Consider the following 27,877-nt stretch of genomic DNA (forward strand, 5'->3'; position numbering starts at 1 on the left):
GTTGCGTCGTAGTGTCCTGAGATTGGCTGTCGTATGTTCGACTGGGAGTAAGCGAGAGGTCGCAGCGGAAAAACCTGGCCGAATAAGATTTACGGCAGGGGAGGAGTAAGAGCGCGCATGCGTAAATTGGGCAAAGCCGCCTTTCCGGCCCTCGGCCCATCCCAAAGTCCGAAGCGTAAGCCTTAAGTGACGTCAGTCTTCGATTCCCATGGTAACCCGGAACCGGGACAGGGGGCGGCTCCGGCGCGTGCCTGTAAACGGGATCCGTAGACGCCGCAGGTAGAAGAGGACATCCTGTTTTCTTGGGCGGGGGGGGAGTGGGGGGAAAAGTTACAAAATAGTGTAGTTGAAGGATTAAAAATATGAGCTGATGGAACAACATATAACCTTAGGAGGAAAAAAATGTAAACTTGTCAACTCATTTGCATTAGAATCCCAGCGTGGGGTTAAATCATTTAAGGAAATAACCACAAATAGTGGGGAAGCTTGTAAACAAGGTTGAGGAGGAGCTTGCCTTTCCAGACAATACACGGTATGAAAGACCCATGACGAAACAATGTGTTGATGTAGGAACGACTTTAATGGAACAGAGTCTCAAAATAAATTCCCCTTGTATGGGTTAAAATACCACAACGGTGGTATTTCAGTTCAGTGGGGAAAAGATTTAGCTAATGGTATAGAGTTCTGAATGGAAGCAATAAAACAATTTAGGATTCTATCAGGGTAATCTAAAGGTAGCGAGTTACGAACACAGAGAAACTATGAAGAAAAGATATACTTGATTACCAGATACATTAAAACTATAAGAGTCAACACACAATGATAAGGTAGAAAAACAGTTGCCACACGTGATAAAGAACTAATATATCTTTAATTTGCAAAGAAATCTTAAAGACTAATTTTAATTCTTTTATTTTTTATTTTCTCCTAGTCTTTGTTTATTGATTTGAGAGGGAGAGAGAAACATCCATTTGTTCCTTTATGCATTCATTGGTTGCTTCTTGTGTGTGCCCTAACTGGGGATCAAATTGGCAACCTTGGTGCATCCAGAGGACACTAATTAACTGAGCTACTTGGACAGGGAAAACTAATTTTAAGAAAGACTACAGGTAGCCACGTTTCAGAAAAGCAGGCCCAAATCGCCAAAGAGCAGGAAAGGGGCCCTGGCCAGTTTGGCTCAGCGGTAGAGCACCGGCCTACGGTCCAGAGAGACCGGGTTCGGTTTCCGCTAAGGGCATGTGCTTCGGTTGCAATTTGTCCCCAGCCCTGGTTGGGTCGTGGGGGTGGTGACCACTCGATGTGTCCCTTTCATGTCAATGTCTGTCTCTCTCTCTCTTCCTCCTGCTCTATCTGAACAAAAAATGAGAAAATATCCTCAGGTGAGAATAAAAAATAAAAAAAAAAATGAACAGGAAAGGGTACCAACCCCCTTAGCACGGAAATGCAAATTAAGGTGAAAATGAGGAAACTATGTAACCGTTAAAAGAGCAGAAGACAAATGTGTTGATACCTACTAAAGTGAAGGTCTTTTTTGGAAAGCATTCTGTTTATTAAAGTTGTACCCCTCTTTCCCTGGTGGGTTTGGCTCAGCAGTTAGAGCATCAAACAAAAGGGTCTCAGGTTCAATTTCCCATTCAAGGGCATGTACCTGGGTTGCAGGTCTCCGTCTTGCAGGTGGAAGCAACCAATCCATGTCTCTCACATCAATGTTTCTCTCCTTCTCTCCCTCCCTTCCATTCTAAAAAAAAAAAAAATGGAAAAATATCCTCAGGTGAGGATTAACAACAACAAGAAAAAAAATGTACCCCTTTCAATGTAGCTATTCCTCTCTGGAGAATCTGCTCCAAAGCAAGGCATGTGATTATATAATGTAATGTATTCAAGGTCTTTTGCATTTGCCACAGCGTTGTTTGTAATGGCAGAAATTGGGATCAGTGAAGTTCTAGCAATAATGTGAATGGTTGAACAAATTAAAATATCCATAACCTGAAATTAGGCAGCCTTGAAAAGCAGTTACCCATACCTCCTGACCCAAAGGGACTAATGTGCTGGGGGAGGTTGTTTGTTTTTGTTTTTAAAGCAGAATCAGAATCAATTTTTTTTTTTAATCCTCAATGGAGGATATTTTTCCATTGTTTTTCAGATAGAGTGGGAGGGAGAGAGAGAGAAACATGGATGTGAGAGAGACACATCGACCGGTTGCCTCCCACACAATCCCGACCAGGGCCCGGGACAAACCGAAACCTAGGTACATGCCCTTGACTGGAATTGAACCTGAGACTCTTTGGTCCACGTGCAGATGTTCTAACTGCTAAGTAAAACCGGCCAGGGCAAAGCAGAATCAATTTTTTAAAATAATCCTCACCAGAGAATATGTTTTTATTGATTTGAGAGAGAGGGGAAGGGAAAGAGAAACATCAATGTGAGAAAGAAACATCAATCAGTTGTGTCCCATATGCATTCCTACCCAGGACCAAACCCAAAGTGCCCTGACCAAGTTTGAACCCAAAACATTTTGGTGTACAGGTCAATACTCCAACCAACTGAGTTACCCAGCCAGGGCTGTGCTGTTTTGTTTTTAAATGAGAAGAGCAGAGAAATATACTACATTGCATGATTTTCTTTTTGTAAAATAACCCTCATATATATGTGTGCATGTTTGCATATGTTATTGATTTTATTTTATTTTTATTTATTTTTTATTCTCACCTGAGGACATTTTTCCATTTTTTTTGTTCAGATAGAGTAGGAGGGAGAGAGAGGGAGAAACAAAGAGAAACATCGACGTGAAAGGGACACATCGAGTGGCTGCCACCCACGCGACCCAACCAGGGCCAGGGACAAACTGCAACCGAGGTACATGCCCTTAGTGGGAACCGAACCCAGGTCTCTCCAGACCACAGGCAAACACTCTAACCACTGAGCCAAACCAGCCAGGGCCATGTTTGCATATGATTATATGCGTATAGAGAAAGCTATGGAAGAATACACAGCATACATTATCAATGAAGATGCTGGAGTGGGAAACAGGTACCTGAAAGTTATCCAATACATTTTAAGGACCCAATATATTTTCAAAATATGCTTCATACTTTTTAAAAAATATGTTTTTATTTATTTTTTAGAGAGAGAGAGACATCCATGTGAGAGAGAAACATCGATTGGCTGCTTCCTGCACACCCCCTACTGGGGATCGAGCCTGCAGTCAGGACTTCAGTCCATGGGACGACAGTCTACTGAGCCACAGCAGCTGGGCCTGTGGTTCATACTTTTTTTTTTAATCCTCAACTGAGGATTTTTTTTTATTTATCTTTAGATAGAGTGGGAGGGAGGGAGAGAGAGAGAAACATGGACGTGAGAGGAACACATTGATTGGTTGCCTCCCACATGACCCCGACCAGGTCCGGGGACAAACCAAAACCGAGGTACGTGCTCTTGACCAGAACCAAACCCTCAACTCATCAGTCCTTGGGCTGGCGCTCTAACCACCGAGCAACATCGGTCAGGGCATACTTTTTAAAAATGTAAGGCATGATCCCATTTACTTAACATTATATATTTGTATAAAGAAATTTATTGATAGGACAATCACCAAATTTCCAGTGGTGGTGGGATCTCAGATAATTTTTCCTTTTTCCCTCCTATTTCTATATATTATTTTAAGTTTTTATACTGAGCAAGTATTATATAACTTGCGAAGTTATATAAAATGCGAAGCTAATATCGTGGACAAGAAAGAAAAAATATAACATTTACATTATACTTTGAGAATGGAGGAAAAATTAATTTATTCAGTAAATACAAATAGTTTATGGAAGAGAGGAGAGAAGAGTCATTCAATGTTTGATCAGCTATCAAGTGCATAGCATCATAAAAGAAACTCAATTTCTGCCTTTCAGAAAATCACTTAGGACTTAAAATCAAATGCCTCCTGATTATATACAAGTGTGCAGTATATAAAATTGTACTTGGAAGTTCCTGAGTGATAGGAGTGTCTTGTTATTTATAACAAGCTTCTTTTTCCATACCTGAGTTTAAGCTCACAGAGTGACTCATTGTTATCCCTGAGAGCCCCCAACCCCACATGACCCAGGGGAGGGGAGGAGCTGGAAACTGTTCAATCACAGGAGGAATGGTTTAATCAATTGTGCCTGTCTGATACCAGTTCATCAGAACTCCAAACAATGAAGTTTGGAGAGCTTCTGAGTTAGTAGAACTTACTGATGTGACAGAAGGGTGGTGCACCCTGACTCCACGGTACATCAGCTCCTGGGCTCAGGACCCTTAAAGACCTTGCTACCCTAATTCAACTCTTCCTCTAGCTCTTCATTTGTATCTTTTGTAATAAAACAGTAATCATAAATACAATTCTTTCCTGAATTCTTTGTCATTCTGGTGAGTTATTACTGAACCTGCAGTGGGGTTGTGGAAACCCCAAAATTTGTAACCCAGTTGGACAGAGGTCTGGGTGGCCTGGAGATTCAGGACTTGTGGCTGAATTCCTTAGCCTGTGGAGTTGTAGGATATGCAGTTGGAGGCAAAGAACTGGTGTTGGAATGTAAAAGGCAGGAAGTTTCAGCTATGCCTTACTAATGCCTGGTATTTCTGTATTTTAACTACATTTGATCGTTCGAAGCCCCAAGCCCCTGGCGAGATTGGAAAGTAGGCTCCGGTAGCTGGCTGCCACTGGAGGGAGCACGCGCATGGCTGTTTGCCTCTGTCCAACCTTTGGAGAGCCCCACCTGTAGTCCACTGCCTGAGTTGGGAATAACATCTGCTATGGGGTAAGCACCCATGATGAAGCAGGTACTTGTCATAATCTTGTTCCTGGAAAACCATGTTTATTTACAGCTTCCTATTAAAGGTAATTTGAACCGGGGTAGTAGAATTTGTTACTTAGATACAAATTAGAAATACTGGATACATGCAAATCACATGCCTCATAAAGGATTTGTATCTAGACTCTCAAAACTCAACAATAAGAAAACAAACAGCCCACCCGTGTGGCTCAGTGGTTGAGCATCGACCCATGTACCAAGAGGTCAACGATTCGATTCCTGGTCAGGACACATGCCCAGGTTGTGGGCCTGATCCCCAGTGGGGGCATGCAGGAGGCGGCCAATTGATGTTCTCTCTCATCAATGTTTCTATCTCTGCCTCTCCCTCTCCCTCTCAAAATCAATAAAGGGAAACAAAAAATTTTTTTTTTAAAGAAAACAGCCCTGCCTTGGCCAGTTTGGCTCAGCGGTTGAGCGTCGGCCTATGGACCAGAGAGTCCTGGGTTCGGTTCCCGCTAGGGGCGCGTACCACCAAATAAATAAAAATAAAATAAAATAAACAGCCCTGGCCAGTTTGGCTCAATGGTTAGAGCATTGGCCTGTGGTCTAGAGACACCTGGGTTCAGTTACCCCTAAGGGCATGTACCTCAGTTGCAGTTTTGTCCCCGGCCCTGGTTGGGTCATGCGGGAGGCAGCCACTCGATGTGTCCCTTTCACGTGGATGTTTCTCTCTCTCTTTCTCTCCCTCCCCTCTATCAGAACAAAAAAAAAAAAAAGGAAAAATGTCCTCAGATGAGGATTAAAAAAAAAACCCAGCCTTGGCCTATATGGCTCCAGTGAGCGTTGTCCTGCACCAAGAAGTTGTCGGTTCCATTCCCCGTCAGGGCACATGCCTCTGTTGTGGGCTCAATCTCCAGTAGGGGGTGTGCAGGAGGCAGCCAATCGATGTTTCTTTCTCACAGGTTTTTATTGATTTTTAAGAAAAGAACCCTATTTTTTTAAAGGAGCAAAAATTTTGAACAGACACTCTACTAAAGAAGATGTATCGAAAATAAGCATAGGAAAAGATGCTTAATATCATTAGTAAGGAAATGCAAATTAAAATGTATGAGATGCCACTGTGCACCCATTCGAATGGCTAAAGTTAAGCAAGACTGACTATACGAGATGTTAGCAAGGACGTGCAGGAACTGGAACTCTCCTCCACTGCTGGCAGCAGTGTAAAACTACAACCATTTGGAAAACAGTTTTGCCGTTTCGTGAAAAGGTTAAACATACCTAGCACATGACCCAGTCCATTCCAAAGTATTGTCGACATAAGACAATAAGAATGTCCAAACCTGTGTGAGAGTTTTTTATTTTTATTTTTTTTATCCTCACCTGAGGACATTTTTGCATTTATCTTCAGTTAGAGTGGGAGGGAGAGAGAGGGGAAGAGAGAGAGAAACATCGATGTGAGACACATCAAGTGGTTGCCACCCACATGACCCCAACCGGGCGGGGACACTGCACCCAAGGTACATGCCCTTGGCGGGAACCGAACCCAGGACTCTGGAACGCAGGCTGACGCTCTAACTGCTGAGCTAAACCGGCCAGGGCTGAGAGTTTTTTATTTGAGCCAAACTGACAACATGCTGGTGTGGACAAAAAAGGAGTTTCTTTGATGGTGGTCATGCCTCTGAGGGGTCTAAGAGGATTACTTCTGGCATTTCAAAGGTGTGTTAACCTAGATTCACAAGAACAATGGACAGGGCTGGCTTATGGCAAAGATAAACCTTTTATAGACCTTGGGTGTGGCTACGCACCATGACCTACCCAGTTAGGAATTTATGATCAAGTCACCCTGTGAGGTTACTTTCTGTTAAATTTATTACAGTGCCCCTTTTTTGTCCATAGTGTTTACCAAAATGAAAGTGCATAGCCACACAGAGACAGGTACATGAATGTTGATAGCAGCTTCATCTTAATAGTCCCAAATTGGAAACAGCCCGAATGTTCAACAGGTGACTAGCTAAACCAATGGTGGTACATCCCCATATGATGGAATACTACCTGGCGATGGAATGACTTAATAATACATGCAATGACATGGATGAAACTCAAAATACTTGTGTTTAGTGAAAGAAGCCAGAGAGGAACAGGGTACATAGTGTATGATTCTATTTATATAAATTCTGAAAGATGCAAATTCACCTATACTGATTGAAAGCAGACCAGTGGTTACTTGGGGATGGGAGGTGAGGAAGAGCAGGAGGGTGTGATTACAAGAGGCAGAGGAAGCTTTGGGGGGTGGTGGAGATGTTTATCTTAGTTGTGGTAATGGTTTCACAGGTGCATATATGTGAAAGTCATCAAATAGTACATGTTAATATATGCAGTTTACGGTATGCCGATTGTACCTCTATAAAGCTGTTTCTAAAAGGAAACAAACGAAGAAAGCAGTTGCTGGGAAAGATCTGCCCGCAGTTCTACACAGAACTCTGGGTTTCATCATCTCCACTTGATGTCCTCATCTAGGAAAGGATTGTCTGGGCTTTTTATTTTCGTTTTTTAAGTCATTATAGGGCTTTAATTTTTGTGTGATTACTCTAAAATACTTAAACCTAAATCTTTTATTACATAGTATTTGATACATACAAAAGATGTGTGTACCTTCTGTAAGTTAGGAACTGTTATAAATTGAACACCCGTGAACATACCACCCAGCCTGAAAACCAAGATATTACCAATACCTTATACAAATTCCTGGGGTCCTGACGCCTTACCCCACCCCCTCTCCCCTCACAGGGATCAGCATTTTGCATTTTGTGCTTTTTCTTCTTCTGATCTCCTAATAGTTTTATCACATGTACATCTATCACCAAACAATAAGTGGTTTAGTTTTGCTATAATACTGTGTGTAATTTCTTGTTGATTTTTTTTCTTTATTAATTTTAGAGAGGACAGGAGAGGGAGAGAGAGATAGAAACATTGATGAGAGAGAACATCGATTGACAGCCTCCTGCATGCCTCCCACTGGGGATTGGGCCCACAACCCTTGGTGCATGGGTCGACACTCAACTACTGAGCCACACCAGCTAGATGTGTAGTTATTTTTGTTTTTATTAATTTCAGAAAGAGGAAGGGAGAGGGAGAGATAGAAACTTCCATGAGAAACATCGATTCTCCTGCATTCCCCCCACTGGGAATTGAGCCTGAAATCCGGGCATGTACCCTGACTGGGAATCGAACAGGTGACCTCCCAGTGCGTGGGACAACACTCAACCAAGTTACACTGGCCACATGTAGTTTTATGCAATTTGCCGTTTTAACTCGGCATTACCTATCTAAGATTCGTCTGTGTTGCATTTTGTGTGTTAGGGTATTTTCAATACTCCCAACAGCCCTGTAGGCAGACTTAGATATGATATACCCAGGAAAATACGGCTCAGCAAGTTCACCCAGTCCAGGGCCCTGACTCCAGGACCTCCTCTTCACCACATCACACTCATTCCTTCCCTTGGAAAACATGTTGAGGTTTTGCTGTGTACCAGGCAGTGACCAGGTGCTGGGCGTGCCACAGTGAACATGGCCACTCTTTCTGGTTGTTGCCTTTCCTCTTGACTCTCACTTGACTGGTGTATGGGCCAGCTACCTGAATAGCTGGGCTGCCCCCAACTCTTCCACTCACCCATGGAATGGCTGAGAAAGGTTGATCTGACCCATCCCAGAGGTCTCTGCCCAGGAAGGCCAATTTGATGGTAGCTATCACACGGACAAACACAGCCACCTGTGACCCAGCAATGCCATTCCAGGAATTTGTCCTGATGGACACTTGAATGTGTCTGGAGTGGCCATAGCATAGCATTTATTGCAACATCATTTTTAATACCAAAGTAGTAGAAACAAATTTCCATCAATGGAGATCTAATTGCAGTAAATTAACATTAGTTATGGGAAACCCATATAATGGAATATCACTAGCTATAAAACAACAGAGGGAGGCACTGATCATGGAAAGCTCTCCAGTGCAGATCTTTTTTTTTTTTTTTTATCCTCACCCGAGGATATTTTTCCATTTTTTGTACAGATAGAGTGGGAGGGAGAGAGAGAGAGAAACATCGATGTGAAGGGACACATCGAGTGGCTGCCACCCACACGACCAACCAGGGCCAGGGACAAACTGCAACCGAAGTACGTGCCCTTAGCGGGAACCGAACCCAGGTCTCTCCGGACCGCAGGCCAACGCTCTAACCGCTGAGCCAAACTGGCCAGGGCCAGATCTTATTTTTAATTATTGGTTTTTTAGACAGAAAGGATGGGAGAGGGAGAGAAACATCAATGTGAGATGAGAACACTGATCGGCTGCCTCCTGCACACCCCTTACTGGGGATCCCCCAACCCGGGCATGTACCCTGACTAGGAACTGAACCAGCAACTTTTCAGTACGCAGGACAGTGTCCAACTGAGCCACACTGGCCAGGGCGCCAGGACAGATTTTAAAGGGCAGGATTTGAACAATGTGTACAATGTTACTGAAGTATAAAAAGGGGAAGAATGAAACATACCTGACTGCTTAAATATGCATGAATACTTCACAAGGGTTCATAAGTGGGGCCTGGGTGGGAGACTTTTCATAGCATCAATTTTGTATTAAAAAACAAAGTATACATATAGCTCAATGCAGTGGTTGAGCATTGACCCATGCACCAAGAAGTCACTGTTCAGGGCACATGCCCAGGTTGTGGGCTAGATCCCCAGTGGGGGGCATGCAGGAGGTAGCCATTCGATGTTCTCTCTCATCGATGTTTCTCTCTCTCGCTAAAATCAATAAAGAAAAAAATACATATAGGTAGTAGGGGCTACCTATTAAAAATCCATAAAATCATTTGTCTTTCAGTGCATATTTCCCACCTGCTGCTGCTTTTTTTTTTTAATCCTCACCCAAGGACATTTTTGCATTCATCTTCAGATAGAGCGAGAGGGAGAGAGGGAGGGAGAGAGAGAGAGAAACATCAATGTGAGAGAGACACATCAAGTGGCTGCCACCCACATGACCCCAACCAGGGCTGGGGACAAACTGCAACTGAGGTACGTGCCCTTAGCAGGAACCGAACCCGGGTCTCTCTGGACTGCAGGCTGACACTCTAACCCCTGAGCAAAACTGGCCAGGGCTCCCAGCTTCTTGATCTTTTTTTGGCTTGTGGCCAGCCTCTGCTATTAGCAAATATTTTATCAGAGGTCCTTGCTTTTCCTAAACCCCTGATAGTATACTCTGACAGCCCCCACCCCACCCCTTTTCACTCAGGGGTGGCAGCCCAGGGCTGGGGAAACCTGCCACAAGGTGGTACCGTGCAGCTTGCTGCTCTGTGGACACTGCAGTTCTCCCTGGGTACCTGGGGTCAGGGGTACTCCTCAGTTTAATCCCACACCTACATCAAGAAATCTAGAAAATTGAAAGTTAGTAATCATATCCCTGTCGCCCCCCCATATGGCCTATCAAATGCTCCACAAGCAGGGGCAGACAAACCTTCCGAACTTGAAGGTCCCCTCACCCTCCTCTGGGTCTCGGAGAACACAGGTGAGTCTGCCTGGTGCACGGGCTGCCTCTCCTCTCCTGGTCTGACTCCTCGTTGCAGCTGAGAAACCCAGTCACTAGGAGTCAGAGCAGCGGGGGCTCTGCTGGAGTGTGGACAAGGGGACAAAATGACAGCCATGGGATTGCCAGGGCCCTCGGGACTGGGCTGCTGCAGGCTCTTCTCATTCGCTTCCATCTACCCACCCCACTTATCAAATATTTCCCAGCAGCCCACTGGGTGTAGAGTGTCATCCCATGGACTGAGAGGTCCAGGTTCGATTCCCAGTCAGGGCACATGCCCGGGTGGTGGGCCTGATCCCCAGTATGGGGTGTGCAGGAGGAAGCCGATTGACTTTTCTCTCTCACATCCATGTTTCTCTCTAAGAAATAAACACTTGTCTTGCTCTGGCCAGTGGTTAGAGCGCTGGCCCTCAGACCAAAAGGCTACGGGTTCGATTTCCGGCAAGGGCACATACCTGGGTTGCAGGTTCAATCCCCGGCCCCTGGTTGGGGTAGTGCAGGAGGCATCCAACTGACGTGTGTCTCTTTCACATCAATGTTTCTCTCTCCCTCCTTCCCTCCCTTCCGCTCTCTCTAAAAATCAATGGAAAAATATCCTCAGGTGAAAATTAATAAAACAAACAAAAGACACTTGTCTTAAAAATCAGAAGGGAGATGTTGGCCAAATTCAAGACCTGGCCCCTGAGCCTTTGCTCAAGCTCTTCCCCAGACCCAGGGCCTTCCCACCCTCTGCAGCCCTGGTCCTGCCCATGCACCAAACACCTCCTTCAAGGCCAGCTGCCATCCTGCCGCTTTCCTCACTGCTCTAGTCAGGAGCAGCCTGGGGCAACAGGGGGCTCCCTGAGTAGGGAGCCCTCTAAGAGGGAAGCATGGGAGAGGGACAGTGCAAAGCACAGGGTCAGCCACGGTAGATGGATGTGCCCAAGATGTAGGTTCCAGCAAGGACAGCTCCCCTCACTGGGGTCTGGTCCATATTTTGGTAGTGGTCCCTCTGTGAGCCCATGTTAAATGGACCCAGGCTAATCTTACCAGAGTCTAGCCTGATTATGATGCCCACATTCAGTAGGTCTGGCTTGACCGAACACATGGATACCTAGGCAGCAGGTGGGAGGCAGGGAGGCAGCCCCAGGCCTGGGCAGGAAATACAGGTCCAGGCAGGCTCTCTCCAGAGGCCTCCCTGGGGCTGGGTGGAGCAGCCCTTGGCTGGCCTCTCCTGGACCCTGGCTGCCTGGTGAGATCCTGTATGGGGCAGGGCTGCCCCAGATCCCAGATGACAGTCCCTTTGTTCAGGGGCCTACCATCTGCATGACTTCCTGGCCACACTGCAAAGCTGAGGGCTCATCCTGAGCAAGGGAGCCCAGAAAGACAGTGCCCCAAGATGCCTTCTGGGAACACAGTCTTTCCCATCATTGATGCCGGCACCCCCATGAGGGAGGCCCCACACACTGGCAACTTGCCCTTCCATGGTGCATCCCCAGCACCTGGTGCCACAGAGAGATGTGCTTGAGGGAGGGGGTGGAGGGAAATGGGGCAGTGGGCTCAGCTCCCCCCGACCCAGAAGGACCAGTGGAATAAAATCAAACCAGCTTTAATACCAATATAGTTCTCTCTCTTAAATATTATGTTCCCAGGACAGGGCGCAGGAGCAGGCTCTTGGCAGGAAGAATGGAAAGGAAATGTGGAACAAAATGGAATGGATCACCCAGGGCCTGCCCCACCCTACCCAGGGCCTCTGCCACAGGGCATAGGGCCTGGGCTACAGAAGGGGGAGGGGGAGGTGACAGCAGCTTCCTCTGGTCCAGTTATTGCAGGGGTGTGGGATGGGCGCTCCTCCCCTCCGCAGCCCCGCAACTTCTCAGGATTATTTCTGCCCTTCAGCCCAGCAGAACCGGGGCCCAGGGCTCCGCTGATGTGGGAGGGGCCCCTGTGCCTAAAATGGGCTGCAGCTAAGGCATGGGGGTGGCATGAGGGAATGCCACTGGCTAGGCCTGGACTGCTCAGTAACTGCTCTGATGGCCCGTGAGAATGTAGAGGTTGCTGTGAGCCCCAGGGTTATCGGTGGGAATGCTCTCAAGGATGATGTCTCTGGAGGGGAGAGAGAAGCACAGGTAAGCAAGGCAGGAAGACACTTATGCATGTCCATCTGGCCTCAGGGCCATCTGAGAGGGGGCCAGGCACCATGTCCTACCTGTGGGCCCCAAGCACTCGGAAGACCCTTGTCTCATCTGTGATCTCTTGGGTCACCTGGGAAGAAAAGGGACGCTGAAGCTACCCCAGTGGGTCCTCTCCTAAGAGGTGGAGACAGCTGGGTAAGGGGCTGCCAGGTTCCGGTTCCTGAGTCCCACTCACCTCGTTGGTGTCCAGGCTGCGGCCTTGCATCCCATGGCTCCAGAAGGCCAGCACGCTGTCCTGCAGACACACTGGAGGGGCCAGGCAGCCATCAGCCTGTGTCTGCCCTGAAGACAGCTTCCCCAGCCATGCCCTGGGCCCAGGTCTGGGCCACAGAGGTCCTCTCGGACCTCAGGTGACCAGGATGGCTCTTAAGAGGGGCAAGGGGACCTGACACCTTCTGCTACCAGCTGAAAGGCCCAGGATACTCCCGCCCCCCAACTCTGTCTAGTTCACTCACCCACAGTCTCAATGGGGAAGTCAAAGGTCAGCACAGGAGCCAGAGTGGCCGTAGGCTCGCCCAGTAGGTTGACAATCCTCACGCAGCCTGCATAGGGAGAGGGCTGGTGGATGGGGAGAGGGTAGCTCCCTTCTGGGGAGGTGACCCACAGGGCTTCCCTCCCACCCTCACCCTCCACTGTCTGAAGCCCTAACCCAGGGGCACTCACGGTCAAAGCAGACTAGAACCGTGTCCCTGTCCACCTGGATCACTTGCTGGGCCGAGCCTGGGAGCCCCTCTGTAGGCAGAAAAGAGAGACATGAGCTGCCAGCCCTATTGTGGCCCGAAGAGGACGGCCTGGGGGACATGTTACAGGCAGCTCCTGGCCACAGATGTATTTCATTCTTACAACCTGGCGGCATCAAGATGCCTAGTCTCACTGTACAGGTGGGGAGGGGAGGCTCAGAGGCAGTGACCCTTCTGCAGGTTCACGGAGCGGAGGTGAGCCCCAGGGAGTTGGGAGAGGGCAGGGCTCTGAAGTCAGGAGAACCAGGCTTTGGGACCCAGTCACCGTGTGGGCAGAAAGGAGGTTCAACTCAGACTTGAACCTCTGAGCCTCAGTTTCCTCATCCATAACACAGGCACAATGATGCCAACCTTGCAGGGCCGTTGTGAGGATAAAGAATGAAACCCTGTGCATTAGGGCCCTGGTTCGGGGCCTGGGACACAGCAGGGCCTCAGTTCAGTGCACTTGCCCTTGTCCTTTACCCACCGCCACTCACGCTGCTCCCGTGAGCTGTCCCGACACACAGGGTCCTACTTCCTTGCTCAGAATAGAGCCTGTAGAGCCCACCTTGCCCGGTTTGGCTGTCCCTGCAGCCCCTGCAGTATTGGTCAGTTTTTTCTTAGCTGCCGAGCCCTTTGGTCTAATGAAATCTTTTACAGGAGCCCAGCTTAAGTGGGGCTGGGAGCTCAGGCCCTCAAGGTTTCTGTGGACACACACACACACGCACACATGCGCAGCAGCCCCACCCTCCTGCTTACCAGGTGGTATGAGTACATCGGGTGTCAGGCCTGCCTCCAGGGGCAGGACATGGAACAGGACACGGCAGCCAGGTGCCTCGGGGCCCTCGGCCCCCACGCACACCTGGGGTAGCTCCTTCCCGTCCAAGACCAGTGGCTCCAGCATCCCTGCTGGGCTGGGCAAGGGGCTGGAGAAGTTCTGGGGGCAGCAGGGGTGTTCAGGTCTTCATGTCTTCCCCCAACCCCCGCTTAAGGGTCCCCTTGGCCTCACCGCCCGCCCCACACCTTCAGCAGCAGGAACTTCTGTAGCGGCTCGTACCACTGCAGCAGGAGCAGGCTGGCGGGCAGGGCGGCCAGCAGGAAGGTGCTGCCTGTATAGGGGTTCCGCACTGCAAGAGAGGCAGGCAGTGGGCACCAGCCTGGGCCTGCGCCAAAACCCCTCCCTGGTCCCGTCCAGCCCAGCTCTTACCCACGCGACACTGCAGGCAGCCTTTGGTGTCAGGAATCTTGGTGGACAGGGCAAAGCGCCTGTAGGGGAAATACCAGGGCATACATCACAGGTGCCATCCATAGGTGAGGCCCCCACAGAGCCCTAAGAGGTGAGCACTGTCTTCTCTGTCTTACAGGTAAGAGGCTAAGGCTCAAAACAGCAAAGCCACTTGCTGTGTAACAGCTGTGAAGGGCACAGGATCTGAAGCCGGTCTTGCGACTCCAGCACCCACCTCTACAGCCTGGAGTCTCTGTCCAGATCAGGAGTTTAGATCTCAGAATTACCTCTAACTGTGCGACTACTGGGCAAGACACTTCACCTCTCCACGCCTCAGTTTCCTCATCTGTAGGATGGGATAACAGGGCCAACCCACCTCATAGAGTCGCAGTGAGGATTCAGTGAGTTAATACGGCAGAGCCTGGCATACCATTTATATCGCGTGCACTCACAAAGGGCTAACTTTTACCATCCTGTTATTACTTTCCCACCTATTTCCAGTCACTGAAAATGGAGAAATGAATGAAGAGACGAGAGCCCGGCAGGGCTGGGGAGGGGGGGCATCGATGCAGGCTCCAGCTGCACCAGGCGCCAGAGTGCTCGCAGCCATCCCTGCCCCACATGAGCCACGTCACAGATAGGCGGACAGGCCCAGGGACTAGGACTTGCAGGAAAAAGGCAAACGGCCTGCCCCCAGCTGTTTCAGCCATTTCAGCCCAGGCTACGGCCACGTGCAGCAGTGGCTGGCTCACCTTGGTGTCTGAGGAGAAGCGGGGTCTTTGCCTTTGTTACTGGTTGTTCCCCCAAACCTCCAAGGGGCCTTCTGAGCTTGTTTCTTCCTCTGGGGAACAGGGCTACTTGTCAGCAGCCCTGCCTCCTCCTCCCAAACCTTGCCTGTGCCGTGTGCCGGGATGTGGCCCCCACCGAGGAAGCCAACGCCTGTCTGCCTGTCTGTCTTTCTCTCTGCCCCTGTCCTCTCTCTTCTCTCTCCCCTTGTTCCTCCCACTCTCTTCCCCAACTGGCCTTTGGAAGATATTCCTGTGCTTAATTTTTTCTCCAAACAATTCTGGTTCTCCGCTATTTACATCTGAAGTGCACACTACTCCGTGATTTTCCAAACACACACCCAGAGCTGCCTGTGACTCGCTGGGGCTCAGATGGGCCTGCTTCCTGTAGCTCCTGTAGGTCCTGGCCAAAGCAAAGACGGGCTTGGGGATGAGCTCAGGAAGCCCTGAGGCCGGGGCTCCAGATGCGGTCAATGGGTGAGCACGCTGCAGGAAGGGCCTCTGCCCTGCTGGTGCAGCCACTGGCCTGGCCTCCCCTGCCTGGCCCACAAGCTTCCACCACCCACCGGGTCATAACAACCTTTAAGCCCACAGTCCGGCCATTGCCCTAGGAACCCCGCCTCACTCAGCCAACAGCTGACAGAGGTCTCACTTGGATATTTCAAACTCAATGTGACAACACTGAATTCTGCTCCACCCCAGCTGAGGACAGCTCCATCCTTCCCGTTGCCTAGGCCAGAAACCTTGGAGTCACCCTTGACTCCTCTTTCTCTTTCATCCATCAATTGTCAGGAAATCCTGTTGGTTCAACTTTCAAGATAACATCAGAATCCAACCATTTTCCACTTCCTTCACTGCTACCCTAACCCAAGCCAGCATCTCCTCCCATCTGATTATCTCAACAGCCTCCTGATAGGTCTCCTGCTTCCACCCTCCTCCCCTCTAGTCTATTCTCAACACAACAACTAGAGAAATTCCAGGAAAACCTCAGTCCACCAGCTCTGCTACGGACCCTCAGGCAGCTCTGAGTCAAAGCCAAAGGCCTCCCGTGGCCACGGGGCTTCGAGATCACCTGCCTCTCACTTCATCCACTGGTCCACACCAGCCTCCCTACTGGTCCTCAAACAGGCCAAAGATGGCCACCGTCCTGCGTGGCCACAGCTCAGCAAAAGCTCTGAGCGCCCTCCGAATCCCGAGTGTCCCCACACAGTTCCAGTCCAGTCTGCCCTCCCTCTGCCGGAGCCCGAGATAGAGTAAGAGGGGGGGGAGAGAGAGAGGGAGAAACACCGATGTGAGAGAGACAATCAGCTGGTTGCCTCCCACATGACTCGACCAGGCCCAGACGCGAACCAGGATGCGAACCACAACCGAGATGGGAAGATGAAACCTGAAACCAAGCAACCTGCTCGTACAACAGGTATTTCTGAAAATGGAACATGCCAGGGGACCATGAAAGGAAGACTCGTCCACACTGATCCACAGGACCCCACTTAACAAGATTCCTGGAAAAGAGATGCTAGGTTATGAAGACAAAATAGTTCAGATAATATGAATAAGAGAATAATTACCCATGAGAAAACCCTCACCGGAGAAAGGGACTTCTGGCACAAGTCTATCATATTTATTTTTTTGTGGTTGTTGAACCTCACCTAAGGATATTTTTCCATTGAATTTTAGAAAAAGCAGAAGGGAAGGAGAGAAGGAGGGAGAAGAGAGGGGGAGAGAGGGAGAGAGAGAGAGAGAGAGAGAGAGAGAGATCAATTGGTTTCCTCCTGCAGGACCCCGACCCAGGCCAGGGATCAAATCTAAAACCCAGGTACATGCCCTTGACTGCAATCAAACCCGAGACCCTTCAGTCCAAGATCTGACATTGTAACACTGAGCCAAATTAGCCAGGGCTTACCCAACTTTCTTTAGTAAAAATTTCAAACATACAAAAAACAAAACAAAAACAGGCCAGGCCTACTCCTGCCCCAGGGCCTTTGTTCTGACATCTATTCCCCCTGAGAGGCCCCCCAGATATCCACATGGTTTGCTCCATCACCTCCTCTGAGTCTCTGCTCAAACAGTACAATCTCAGTGAGGTCTTTCATGACCACCCTGTTCTATTTAAAACCACAGTCCAGCCCTGGCCAGTTTGGCTCAGCGGTTAGAGTGTCGGCACACGGATCAAAGAGTCGTGAGTTCGATTTGAGTCAAGAGCACGTACCTTGGTTGCAGTTCGTCCCCGACCCTGCTCAGGGTCGTGTGGAAGGTAACCAGTCCATGTGTCCCTCTCACATCGATGTTTCTCTCTCTCACTCCCTCTCCCTCCCTCCCTGCCTCCCACTCTCTCTGAAGATAAATAGAAAAATAGTCCAGCCGGTGTGGCTCAGTGGTTGAGCGCCGACCCACGCACCAAGAGGTCGCCAGTTCGATTCCCGGTCAGGACACATGCCCAGGTTGTGGGCCCGATCCCCAGTGAGGGGCATGCAGGAGGCGGCCAATCCATATTCTCTCTCATTGATATTTCTTTTTTGGGGGGAGGTTCTAATTAAGAGAGCTTTATTAGCCACGCGGTGACTGTCCCATCCTACACAGAGGAGAGAGCAGCCTCTCATTGATATTTCTATCTCTCTCTCCCTCTTACTTCCTCTCTCTCTAAAATCAATAAAGGGAAAAATTTTTTTAAAAGAAAAATATCCGCAGGTGAGGATTTAAAAGAAAAAGAAGCCCTGGCTGGTTTGGCTCAGCGGTTAGAGCGTCGGCCTGCGGTCTGGAGAGACCCGGGTTCGGTTCCCACTAAGGGCATGTACCTTGGCTGCAGTTTGTCTCCGGCCCTGGTTGGGTTGTGCGGGTGGCGGCCACTCGGTGTGTCCCTTTCACATCGATGTTTCTCTCTCTCTTCCTCTCTCTCCCTCCCGCTCTATCTGAATAAAAAGTGGAAAAATGTCCTCGGGTGAGGATAAAAAAAAAAAAAGAAAGAAAAAGAAAACCCCAGTCCATGGCCTGCACCCGCAGGCCTCCTCCTGCTCTTTCTCACGTAGCACGTTCCCTCCACGCATCAACACAGAACGTACTCCCTTTTGACGCTGATTGTCTTTCTCGACGAGAAAGTTTGGAGAACATAAGGGTCTCTTAGTTCACAGATGCATTTCATGCCCCTAGACCACCGTCTGGCACATATTAGGGGCTGAATGAATGAGGAACTCGACCTTGGACACATACACACACCCCGCACCTCACAAAACACACAACACAGTCTGCTCCTCCAGAGGTCTCCTAGTCCCCCCACCCCCACGCTGACCCAGCTCCAAATCCTATCGATCCCATTTCCTCAACGTTGCTCGAGTCTCTCCAGTTCTCACTGTCCCACAGCCTAACCCCCATCGCCTTGGGTCACTGCACTGGCCTCCTTTCCAGGTGCCCTCAGCCTCTCTCTCCAATTCGTCCTCCCCACTGTCCCCACAGCCTACCAGCAGCCTCTTGTTTTCACCCGTCCAGTGGAGCCCCCCTCCCCCCAGCTCCAGGAGAGGGCACAGGAGCTAGGCCGGCCCCCTCCCCCATCCCTGCTCCTCATCCCCTGGCCCAGGATTGGCTCAGGGGTAGGCATGGACCTAAGCTAGACTAATGAAAATTGGCTCCCAAATAAAAAAATAAAAAAATAAAAAGAGTGACAATCAGTCCCCAGACTTTTGTGGGAATTACTTGGAAAGAGAGGCTCTGGTTCCACTGGGTTTTAGCCAGTGGAACACTGACCTGGAATTGTGACACCCACCAATTGACAGGAAAGCCTATGTGAGAATAGGGTGACGAGAGGAAAACGAAGCCGAGAGCTGCACAGAGTCCTGATGACTCATTTACACCTGGATCCAGCTGGGCCTGAAGCTAACCCTACTCCTTGATGGTCAGCTACACAAGCCACTAGATTCCCTTTTGTAAAGCTAGGGAGTTGCCTCACCTGCAACAGGAAGAGCCCTGATTGACATACAGGGTCTTTCGAAAATGCTGCCAATCGGACAAAGCCCAAATCCTGGACCTGGCATCAGAGGGAGCGCTCTGCCAACTGTGCAGCTTCCTCTCAGGCTGCTCCACCCTCCTCCCGAAGGCCGGCACCTTGTAGCCCCCAGTCCCGACCTGCATTCGCACTTGCTCTTCCCTCCACCTGGAAGAATCTTCCCAATTCGTCTGCCTAGAAGCCTCTAGGAGCTCACCTGACTTCTCCGAGGCCCCCCGCGGCTCCCAGCTCTCCCTCCTCTCCCTCCAGTCCTGCTCAGATCTCAAGGACTGACTCATTTGATTCACTGTCTCCAAGCCCAGCATCAGATGGAGCGCACTAAGTGCTCAGTAAATGTTCGCCCCACAGCCTATGAACCACAGCTCCCATCGTTTACAAAGCAATCTCTCACCTACTACCTCTTCCTTGCCTCCCAAAAGGCCTGGGGTCGAGAGAGGGGAGACTCTCAGATGCACTGGCAGATGAGGAAACGAACTCAGAGAGGCAAAGTGACATGTCTAAGATTTAAGGTCCCGATAACAAGCAAAGCCAGAGTCCAACTCTGGCTCTGCCCCTCTGTCTCCCCCCGACTCCCCTCTTCCCTGCACACCCAGGCCCCCCAGGGTCCCCAACCTGGGGATGATGCGCTGGGTGAGGCGGTTGGTGGGGAGGGAGAGGGGTACTTGTTGCTGTAGTCGCCGCTGCTCAAAAAGGCCTGGGAGGTCATGGGACCAGATGTGCGTGGATTTCCCTGCCAAGGAGGGAGAGCGAGAGCAGTGTCGGTGGGCAGGATGCACCCCCTGCCTGCCCCACCCCCGCCCACGCCATTGGTACCTGAGAGTGACAGCAGCACGTTATTCACACAGTAGAGCCAGGCGCAGCGGTGTGAAATCAGCTGCAGGTCACAGAGTGAGAGACCGACAGGTGCTCAGCACCCCACGCCCCCCGAGGCCCTCTGCCCTCCACAGCCAGCCGGGCCTCACCTTCTCCAGTGTATCCTCGTGCAGTTCATGCAGGTTGAGGGTATAGATGCCTTCCTCGGCCCCCACCACCAGGAACTGATCTGCAGGTTCGGATACAGGGTCAGAGGTCAGTCACCCACCCTGGCCCAAGCTGAGCATTCCCAGGCTTCTGCTTCCTCCCTGCCCCTGGCCTACCCCGGGTGACAGGATGAATCCAGGTGACAGCAGCGTGGATCCGCAGGGGGCAGCCATTGAAAACCTTGGAGAAGCAGGCACCCATCTGGGAGAGGCAAGAGGCTGGTAAGGAAGCATAGGGGCAGTGGGCGGCAGGGCTGCAGGGCGCTGGGCAGACACTTACGTGCACCTTGGGGGTGGGGGGGAGCCCATGACAAGACGATCTCTGGGAGGGAAGGGAGGAGTCAGGGCCGATGTGACCCCCCTGGCCTCCCATCGCCCCAGGCCCTCTGTAGGACTCCCTCACCTCAGGGTCCTCCTGGTGCTTCATGGTGGCCCAAGCGGTGGGGAGAAGTGGGGGGCTGTCAGGGCCTGGGAGAGGCTGGGGTGGGGTTCCTGCAAACACAGACCCTGTGTAAATTCCAACCCCAGCCCCCATTCTGGGCCAGCCTCCTGGTCCCCCAAGCCTGGGACTCACCTGGGGAGCTGGACAGAGGGTCCTCAGCTGGAGGCTCACGTGGGGATGGCCCAAAGAACGGGGCCCGCTTGATGGTTCCTATGGCATCATCTGGAGAGTCCAGCTCCTGGCAGGAGGTCAGGGGGCCCAGCCCAGCTGTTAGTGGGTCACCTTATGTCTTGGTCCCATCCCAGCCCCAGCCCCTCCATTCACACCTGCAGTTCCAAGGCTGGCCGGATGGTCAGGCTCCTAAGCGGGCAAATCAGAGGGAAATGAGGTGTGAGATGTGACTGGGCCTGGCGGCCCCCCTGCTTCCTCCGAACCCAGCCCCTCACCTCTCCTCCAGGGCCTCCTGGACCGACTGCAGCAGGCTCCTGGGAAGGGAGGAGAAGGGATCAGAGTTCGGCCTTTTCTGAAGCCCTCAAACCCTCCCCCGCAGCTTCCCTCTCCCTCACTCACCCACTCAGCTCCTCCTTCCCCAGCAGCGTCCACTCCTCTTCCCACTGTGGGGAAACCAAGTCAGAAAGATGGGGAGAGAGACAGAAAGGCACTGTGAGAGAATGATCAAGAGGTTGTGGGATGCCCAGCTGGTGTGGCTCAGTGGTTGAGCATCGATCCATGCACCAAAAGGTCTCTGGTTCTATTTCTGGTCAGGGCACGTACCCAGGCTGTGGGCCAAATCCCCAGCAGGGGGCATGCAGGAGGCGGCCAATCGATGTTCTCTCTCATCGATGTTTCTCTCTCTCTCTCTCTCTCTCTCTCTCTCAAATCAATAAAGAAAAATAAAAAGAAGTTGTGGGAGACAGAAGACAGATGGAGTGGAAGACAGAAGACAGATGGAAAGCGAGACACTAATAGGCAAGAGGCTTGTGAGAGACAGAGGAAGACAAAGAGAGGCGAAGACATTATGGAAGAGACAGACAAACAGCAGAGAGAATAGGGGAGCGACAGAGCAAGGCAGAGACAGACTGCGGGAGTGCGGGAAGCTGATAACGAGACGGCGAGACAACAGAGATGTGAGTCAGACAGCCAGGGACAGACACAGAGACTGAAGCCGAGAGAAACGTGCTGAACAGGGTGGGGTTGGGGCTCAGGCATGACAGACCCACTTTTTAGAAAGGTGTGGTCACCTTGCCACCTTCCAAATGACTGCCCAGAAGGAGCTGGTCCGGGAAGGCACCCCCAGCCTTCCATGTCCCTGGCGGGACAAGCCTGCTTGGACAGCTTTCCCAGGCCCAAGGGCCAGTGCTTCAAAGCCCCTTCGATACGAGAGTCTCGACCTCCAGCACAGCACCCTAGCCCACCCCTGCACACCACCCTCCCACACAGCCAGCCTCCTCACCGGCTCGTTCAGTGGATCCGTTTCCTTCCTGCGTGGGGCGCCAAATTTCACCTGGTGAACTAGGGGGCCCAGTGTACACAGGTTAGTGGGGACAAAGACTCAGGTCTTACCCTCAGACTCACCCCAAATTCACACACACAGCCCCCCACCAAATCTACACACAAAGCCCCCACCAAATCCACACTCTCAGCCCCCACCAAATCCACACACAGCCCCCCACCAAATCCACGCACAGCTCCCCCAAATCTACACACACAGCCCGCACCAAATCCACACAGCCCCCACCAAATTCACTCAGCCCCCCACCAAATCCACAGAGCCCCCCACCAAATCCACACACTCAGCCCCCCACCAAATCCACTCAGCCCCCCACCAAATAAACAAGCTCAGCCCCCACCAAATCCACACTCAGCCCCCCACCAAATCCACACTCAGCCTCCCACGTCCACAAGCTCAGCCCCCACCAAATTCACAAGCTCAGCCCCCACCAAATCCACACCCAGCCCCCCACCAAATCCACAAGCTCATCCCCCCATCAAATCCAGAGCCCCCCACCAAATCCACACGCTCAGCCCCCCACCAAATCCACTCAGCCTCCCACCAAATCCACACTCAGCCCCCCACCAGATCCATGCTCAGCCCCCCACCAAATCCACGCTCAGCCCCCTACCAAATCCACACTCAGCCCCCCACCAAATCCACACTCAAAACCCCACCAAATCCACACTCAGCCCCCCACCAAATCCACGCTCAAAACCCCACCAAATCCACACTCAGCCCCCCACCAAATCCACTCAGCCTCCCACCAAATCCACACTCAGCCCCCCACCAGATCCATGCTCAGCCCCCCACCAAATCCACACTCAGCCCCCACCAAATCCACGCTCAAAACCCCACCAAATCCACACCCAGCCCCCCACCAAATCCACGCTCAAAACCCCACCAAATCCACACTCAGCCCCCACCAAATCCACGCTCAAAACCCCACCAAATCCACACTCAGCCCCCCACCAAATCCACGCTCAAAACCCCACCAAATCCACACTCAGCCCCCACCAAATCCACGCTCAAAACCCCACCAAATCCACACCCAGTCCCCCACCAAATCCACAAGCTCAGCCCCCCACCAAATCCAGAGCCCCCCACCAAATCCACGCTCAGCCTCCCACCAAATCCACACTCAGCCCCCACCAAATCCACACTCAGCCCCCCACCAAATCCACGCTCAGCCCCCCACCAAATCCACACTCAGCCTCCCACCAAATCCACACTCAGCCCCCACCAAATCCACGCTCAAAACCCCACCAAATCCACACTCAGCCCCCACCAAATCCACGCTCAGCCCCCCACCAAATCCACACTCAGCCTCCCACCAAATCCACACTCAGCCCCCACCAAATCCACGCTCAAAACCCCACCAAATCCACACTCAGCCTCCCACCAAATCCACACTCAGCCCCCCACCAAATCCACGCTCAAAACCCCACCAAATCCACACTCAGCCCCCCACCAAATCCACGCTCAGCCCCCCACCAAATCCACACTCAGCCTCCCACCAAATCCACACTCAGCCCCCACCAAATCCACGCTCAAAACCCCACCAAATCCACACTCAGCCTCCCACCAAATCCACACTCAGCCCCCACCAAATCCATGCTCAAAACCCCACCAAATCCACACTCAGCCCCCACCAAATCCACGCTCAAAACCCCACCAAATCCACGCACAGCCCCTCACCAAATCCACGCTCAAAACCCCACCAAATCCACACCCAGCCCCCCACCAAATCCACAAGCTCAGCCCCCCACCAAATCCAGAGCCCCCCACCAAATCCACACGCTCAGCCTCCCACCAAATCCACTCAGCCTCCCACCAAATCCACACTCAGCCCCCCACCAAATCCACTCAGTCCCCCACCAAATCCACGCTCAGCCCCCTACCAAATCCACACTCAGCCCCCCACCAAGTCCACAGACACAGCTCTCCACCCCACTCACACTGGATCTCTGAGGGGGTCCTCTCGGCCTGGCCGTGCTGACCCCGGGGGTGAATGGTGTCTGGAAACATGTCATAAGTCTAAAAAAGAACACAGACAGTGGACACACACCAGCACTCACCTCACAACACATCCAGTGTGCTGTACACACATCGACGTGTTTTGTTTTCACAACTCTGAGATTAAACAGCACCCTCATTTCACAAATGAGAAAACCAGCACACAGAGGCCAATAACTGGGCAAAATCGCACAGAACCAGAAGATGGCTGAGCGAGGGCCATGGTCAGCCCAGGTCAAGGGCAGAAACCTAGCAAGAGGCAGTACAGGGAGACAGGGCCGGCTCAGGGAAGACTCCTAATGGGTGGCTCACCTGGAGGGAAGCTCTCTGTGCTGGAAATATCCAAGTTAAAGGGACCCGGATCTATATCATCTTTATACTCCCTCCAACCAGGTCAGGCCAAGACGCAATTCCCCAGCTCCACCCACTCACCTCCAGCTCACAGTCTTCTGGGGAGGGGGTGCCCAGGTGGGGATCACTGGCCTTGTCCAACAGCTGTGTGAGGAGAGCCCGAGGGAGCTGTTGCGTTGTGAATGGGTGCTGGAGGATCGAGGAGAGCTCAGGTTGGTCTCTGGCCCCAGGCCCCTGCTTTCAAGCCTTGAGCCCCTGCCCTGTCCCCTGCCTCCCACCTGTAGAAGCTTCTCTGCTGTTGGCCTCTTCTTGGGGTTCTTGGTCAAGGCCAGCTTGAGGAAGTGGTGGAAATTCTGGGTCCTAGTGGGCACAAGAGCCCCCAAACCCAGGTTAGCCCTCATGCAGGACATCCTGCCAACTGCCCCCTGCCACCACTCCAGAGGACACTGGGCCTGCCCAGGAAGGAGCCAGCCTGAGGCCAAGGGCAGGTGGCCTGAGCAACACTCCTATTGCGACATGAAGGCTCCTCCATCAACAACTATCTGCCCTTCTTCCTTGTTCACACCAGTCATGGGCCCAGAGGTGGGGCCGCAGAATACCAGAGAGGTCGGAGCTCGTGAGGCTGCACCCTGGGAGTTGGCAGATGGCTCCTCTACTCCCAAGAGGACTGGCTGAAAAGGGGGCCCAAGCAAGGGATGTGGGCCCTCACCAGCGAGTCTTGTCCCTCAGCTTGGGTGGCTGGAAGCTGCTCTTGGACATGAGCATCAAGGCCCTATGGAAATCAAAAGGTCAGGAGTTGAGAGTCAACAGGGCCCTAGGGGTCAGGCAAGGGGCAAGTGTTCAGCTGACCTCATGGGGTGCAGGTGGAACAGAGGGGGTTGCAGCTCGCCCAGCTCAATGGCTGTGATGCCCAGGGCCCAGACGTCACACAGCTCGTTGTAGCCACCTTTGCGCTCCACGGCGGCCACCTCTGGGGCCATCCTAGAGGCAGAGTCATAGATGGCATGGCTGGGTGCTCCACCTGTGGCCCCTACCCCCTCAGCCTGAGGTGCAGCCTCACCAGTATGGAGTCCCAATGAAAGATCTCCTCTTAGCCACAGATGCCGTCAGCTCGCCTGACACTCCAAAATCAGCTGCAAGGAGAAAGAGCTACTGGCACCCGCCCTCTGGCTACCACTCCCCACCCAGCTCTAAGGCTCAGACTCAGGATGCACCTGGCAGGGCTCAGACAACAGGCAGACCAAGTTCAGCTACACTTGCCAAGGCCAGGTCCCCTCCTAGGAAGGGTCAACCACCTTCAGTCTCTGACCAAGTGCCAGGTCACATGTTCTCCACACAGACCCAACCACATCCAACTTCTAGTAGGAAGAGAGGACTCTTCCACTTTTCTCAATGGGGAACCTGAGGCCCAAGCTATAAAGTGACTTGCCCAAGGACACTCGGCACTTGAATGCAGACCCTAAGACTTTCTGGAGCTCCCACAGAACCCTCACCCTGATTGTGTCCCCGGGGTACTGACCCAGCTTGACATCTCCCTGGAGAGTGAGGAGAAGGTTGGCTCCCTGTAGGAATGGAGAAGAGGGAATCCCATCTGGTGCTCCAGAGAACCTCCTCCTCCCACCCCCATGCCAAAGGCCAGACCCCTACCTTGATATCTCTGTGGATCTTCCCCTGAGAATGCAAGTGGTGCAGCCCCTGGGGACAAAGAGGAGCCCCTGAGAGCAGCTACCCAGCACCATCCCACCTTTCCTGAACCCTCTCTGAGGACTGGGGCCCCCCACCCAAGCCGCTTCCTCCTCCCCTCTCCCCAAACAGGAAGTGACTGAGCCAAGAGGGAAATGGGCTGCTTCCGGCAACAGGGCTGGGGCCCCTTCTCTCAGGACCCACAGCCCCTCAGGCGGGCCCTGCCTGGGGCACTCCACCCCACGCATACTGGCCAGCTGGGCTCCCTGCCCACAGCTCCTGGGCATTGGGGTGTGAGCAGCCTTCTGGGCCTAGCTACCTTGAGTGCCTCTCGGCAGATGTAGGCAATCTGCCGTTCCTCCAGGGGCCCGGTGGCTGAAATGGAAGAAGTGAGAGCTGGCTTGGGGGCTTGGGGTATATGTTGACCCTCCCAGGCCACCCTGGGTCAAGGAAGCTGAAGGCAGTCCGGGATACAGAGCCCAGAGAAAGACAGTATTTCTCTCAAGGTCACATAGCCAGCGAGGAGCAGACTGGAGCCCCAGCTCTCCCTCCTGCCACATGTTGGGGTAGAGGGTGGGAAGAAGGTTGTGGCCCTCTGGGGCCTGGAGTCCCGGCCCTCACCATGGTAAATCTCCTGCAGGGACCCCCCTCCGCAAAACTCCATGCAGATCCACAAGCGGTCGTTCCTGGGGGAACACGGAGCTGGGTGGGCACAGGGCAGGGCCGCATGAGGGCTTCCTGAGGGTGGGCAGGGGAATAAAGCAGCCTCACCTGAGATAGCTGCCAATGTAGGCCACCACATTGGGGTGGTGGCACTCACGCAGTATGGTGATTTCCTGCTGGAGGGAGCTGATGTCGTCCCCTGTGGAGCACAGGACATCATGGGGTGGGGGGGCGCCTCAGAGGCATCACCCCAACTCATTGCCCTCATCTGCAAATGAGCACAGAGTTCTTCCTCCCTCCAGGCCAGACAAGTGCCAAGGGACAGCACCTCCTGGGGGCTGCCTCTCAGGGGATCTCGGAAATGTCAACTCTCCGCCCCTCACAGCGCACCGCCAAGCTCTCTGCCCGTCCTCCAGCGCAGAGGCCCTGGCCCCGACTCTCACCTGGGTCTAGCTTGACTATCTTGACCGCGGCCAGTTCGGACGTGACCGTGTCGCGGGCCTACTGGGACAGAGGAGGTGAAGCGGAATGAGGAGGAGGCGGGGCTGGGGGCTGGATCCCGCAGCAGGGCGCGGAGCTGGCATCCTCCTCGCCGCCCTCCCGCCAGTCCAGCCGCCCGGCGCACCTTGTAGACGTCGCCATAGGTCCCGGCCCCCACGCGCTGCAGCAGCTCGAAGCGGTCCCGCGGGTCTTGCAGCGACACGTCCCGCAGCAGCGCCATGGCCCGGCGCCGGCTGGCCGGCGGGCGAGCGGACGCGAGCTGCGGAGCCGGAGCCGGCGCGGGGCGGCGCGGGGCGGCGCGGGCAGGGCGGGGCGCCGGTGCCTCAGAGGCCGCGGGGCGGGGCCGGGGCCTGGGGCGGGGTTAGGCGGGGGATGCCCCGCCGCCCGGCCGGGAGGAGGCGCCCGCGGGACAGGCCCTCGGCGGGGAGGGGAAGCCCCGAAGCCTGGCGGGGCC

At 52.6% G+C, this 27,877-nt stretch overlaps 1 protein-coding gene across 2 annotated transcripts; it reads right to left on the reverse strand.

Annotated features, from left to right (window-relative positions):
- Positions 1-11,930: 11,930 nt before the first annotated feature.
- On the reverse strand, positions 11,931-27,677 carry MAP4K2 (mitogen-activated protein kinase kinase kinase kinase 2). Of its 2 annotated transcripts, none has more exons than XM_036259438.1 (32): positions 27,548-27,677; positions 27,366-27,423; positions 27,031-27,121; positions 26,881-26,945; positions 26,579-26,634; positions 26,224-26,271; positions 26,096-26,138; positions 25,637-25,709; positions 25,426-25,557; positions 25,286-25,348; positions 24,855-24,936; positions 24,658-24,765; positions 24,168-24,246; positions 22,171-22,229; positions 21,288-21,331; positions 21,164-21,202; positions 21,044-21,077; positions 20,850-20,955; positions 20,679-20,767; positions 20,556-20,597; positions 20,393-20,477; positions 20,219-20,298; positions 20,070-20,130; positions 19,869-19,986; positions 14,457-14,515; positions 14,273-14,376; positions 14,009-14,186; positions 13,194-13,262; positions 12,986-13,072; positions 12,706-12,776; positions 12,545-12,600; positions 11,931-12,441 (listed from the first exon to the last, which is right to left on the reverse strand). In XM_036259438.1, exons 1-32 carry the CDS (start codon positions 27,641-27,643, stop codon positions 12,354-12,356), a joined length of 2,463 nt encoding a protein of 820 aa, XP_036115331.1. In that variant the 5' UTR covers positions 27,644-27,677; the 3' UTR covers positions 11,931-12,353. The 2 variants fall into 2 exon arrangements, with proteins under 2 accessions (XP_036115331.1, XP_036115332.1); XM_036259439.1 differs by having other exon boundaries at positions 11,943-12,441; positions 27,366-27,426; positions 27,548-27,573.
- Positions 27,678-27,877: the final 200 nt, after the last annotated feature.

Source organism: Molossus molossus, unplaced genomic scaffold (genome assembly GCF_014108415.1).
Source record: "Molossus molossus isolate mMolMol1 unplaced genomic scaffold, mMolMol1.p scaffold_m16_p_13, whole genome shotgun sequence".
In the NCBI taxonomy this organism is placed as follows: Eukaryota; Metazoa; Chordata; class Mammalia; order Chiroptera; family Molossidae; genus Molossus; species Molossus molossus.

Excerpts from the sequence above, each read along its gene's own strand:
- MAP4K2 (XM_036259438.1), bottom strand. The coding sequence starts at position 27,643 with ATGGCGCTGCTGCGGGACGTGTCGCTGCAAGACCCGCGGGACCGCTTC. Across the intron at positions 25,558-25,636 it reads TTCATTGGGACTCCATACTG|GATGGCCCCAGAGGTGGCCG; the intron begins GTGAGGCTGCAC and ends CTCTGCCTCTAG. Across the intron at positions 12,601-12,705 it reads GCAGCCTGGACACCAACGAG|GTGACCCAAGAGATCACAGA; the intron begins GTGAGTGGGACT and ends TTTTCTTCCCAG.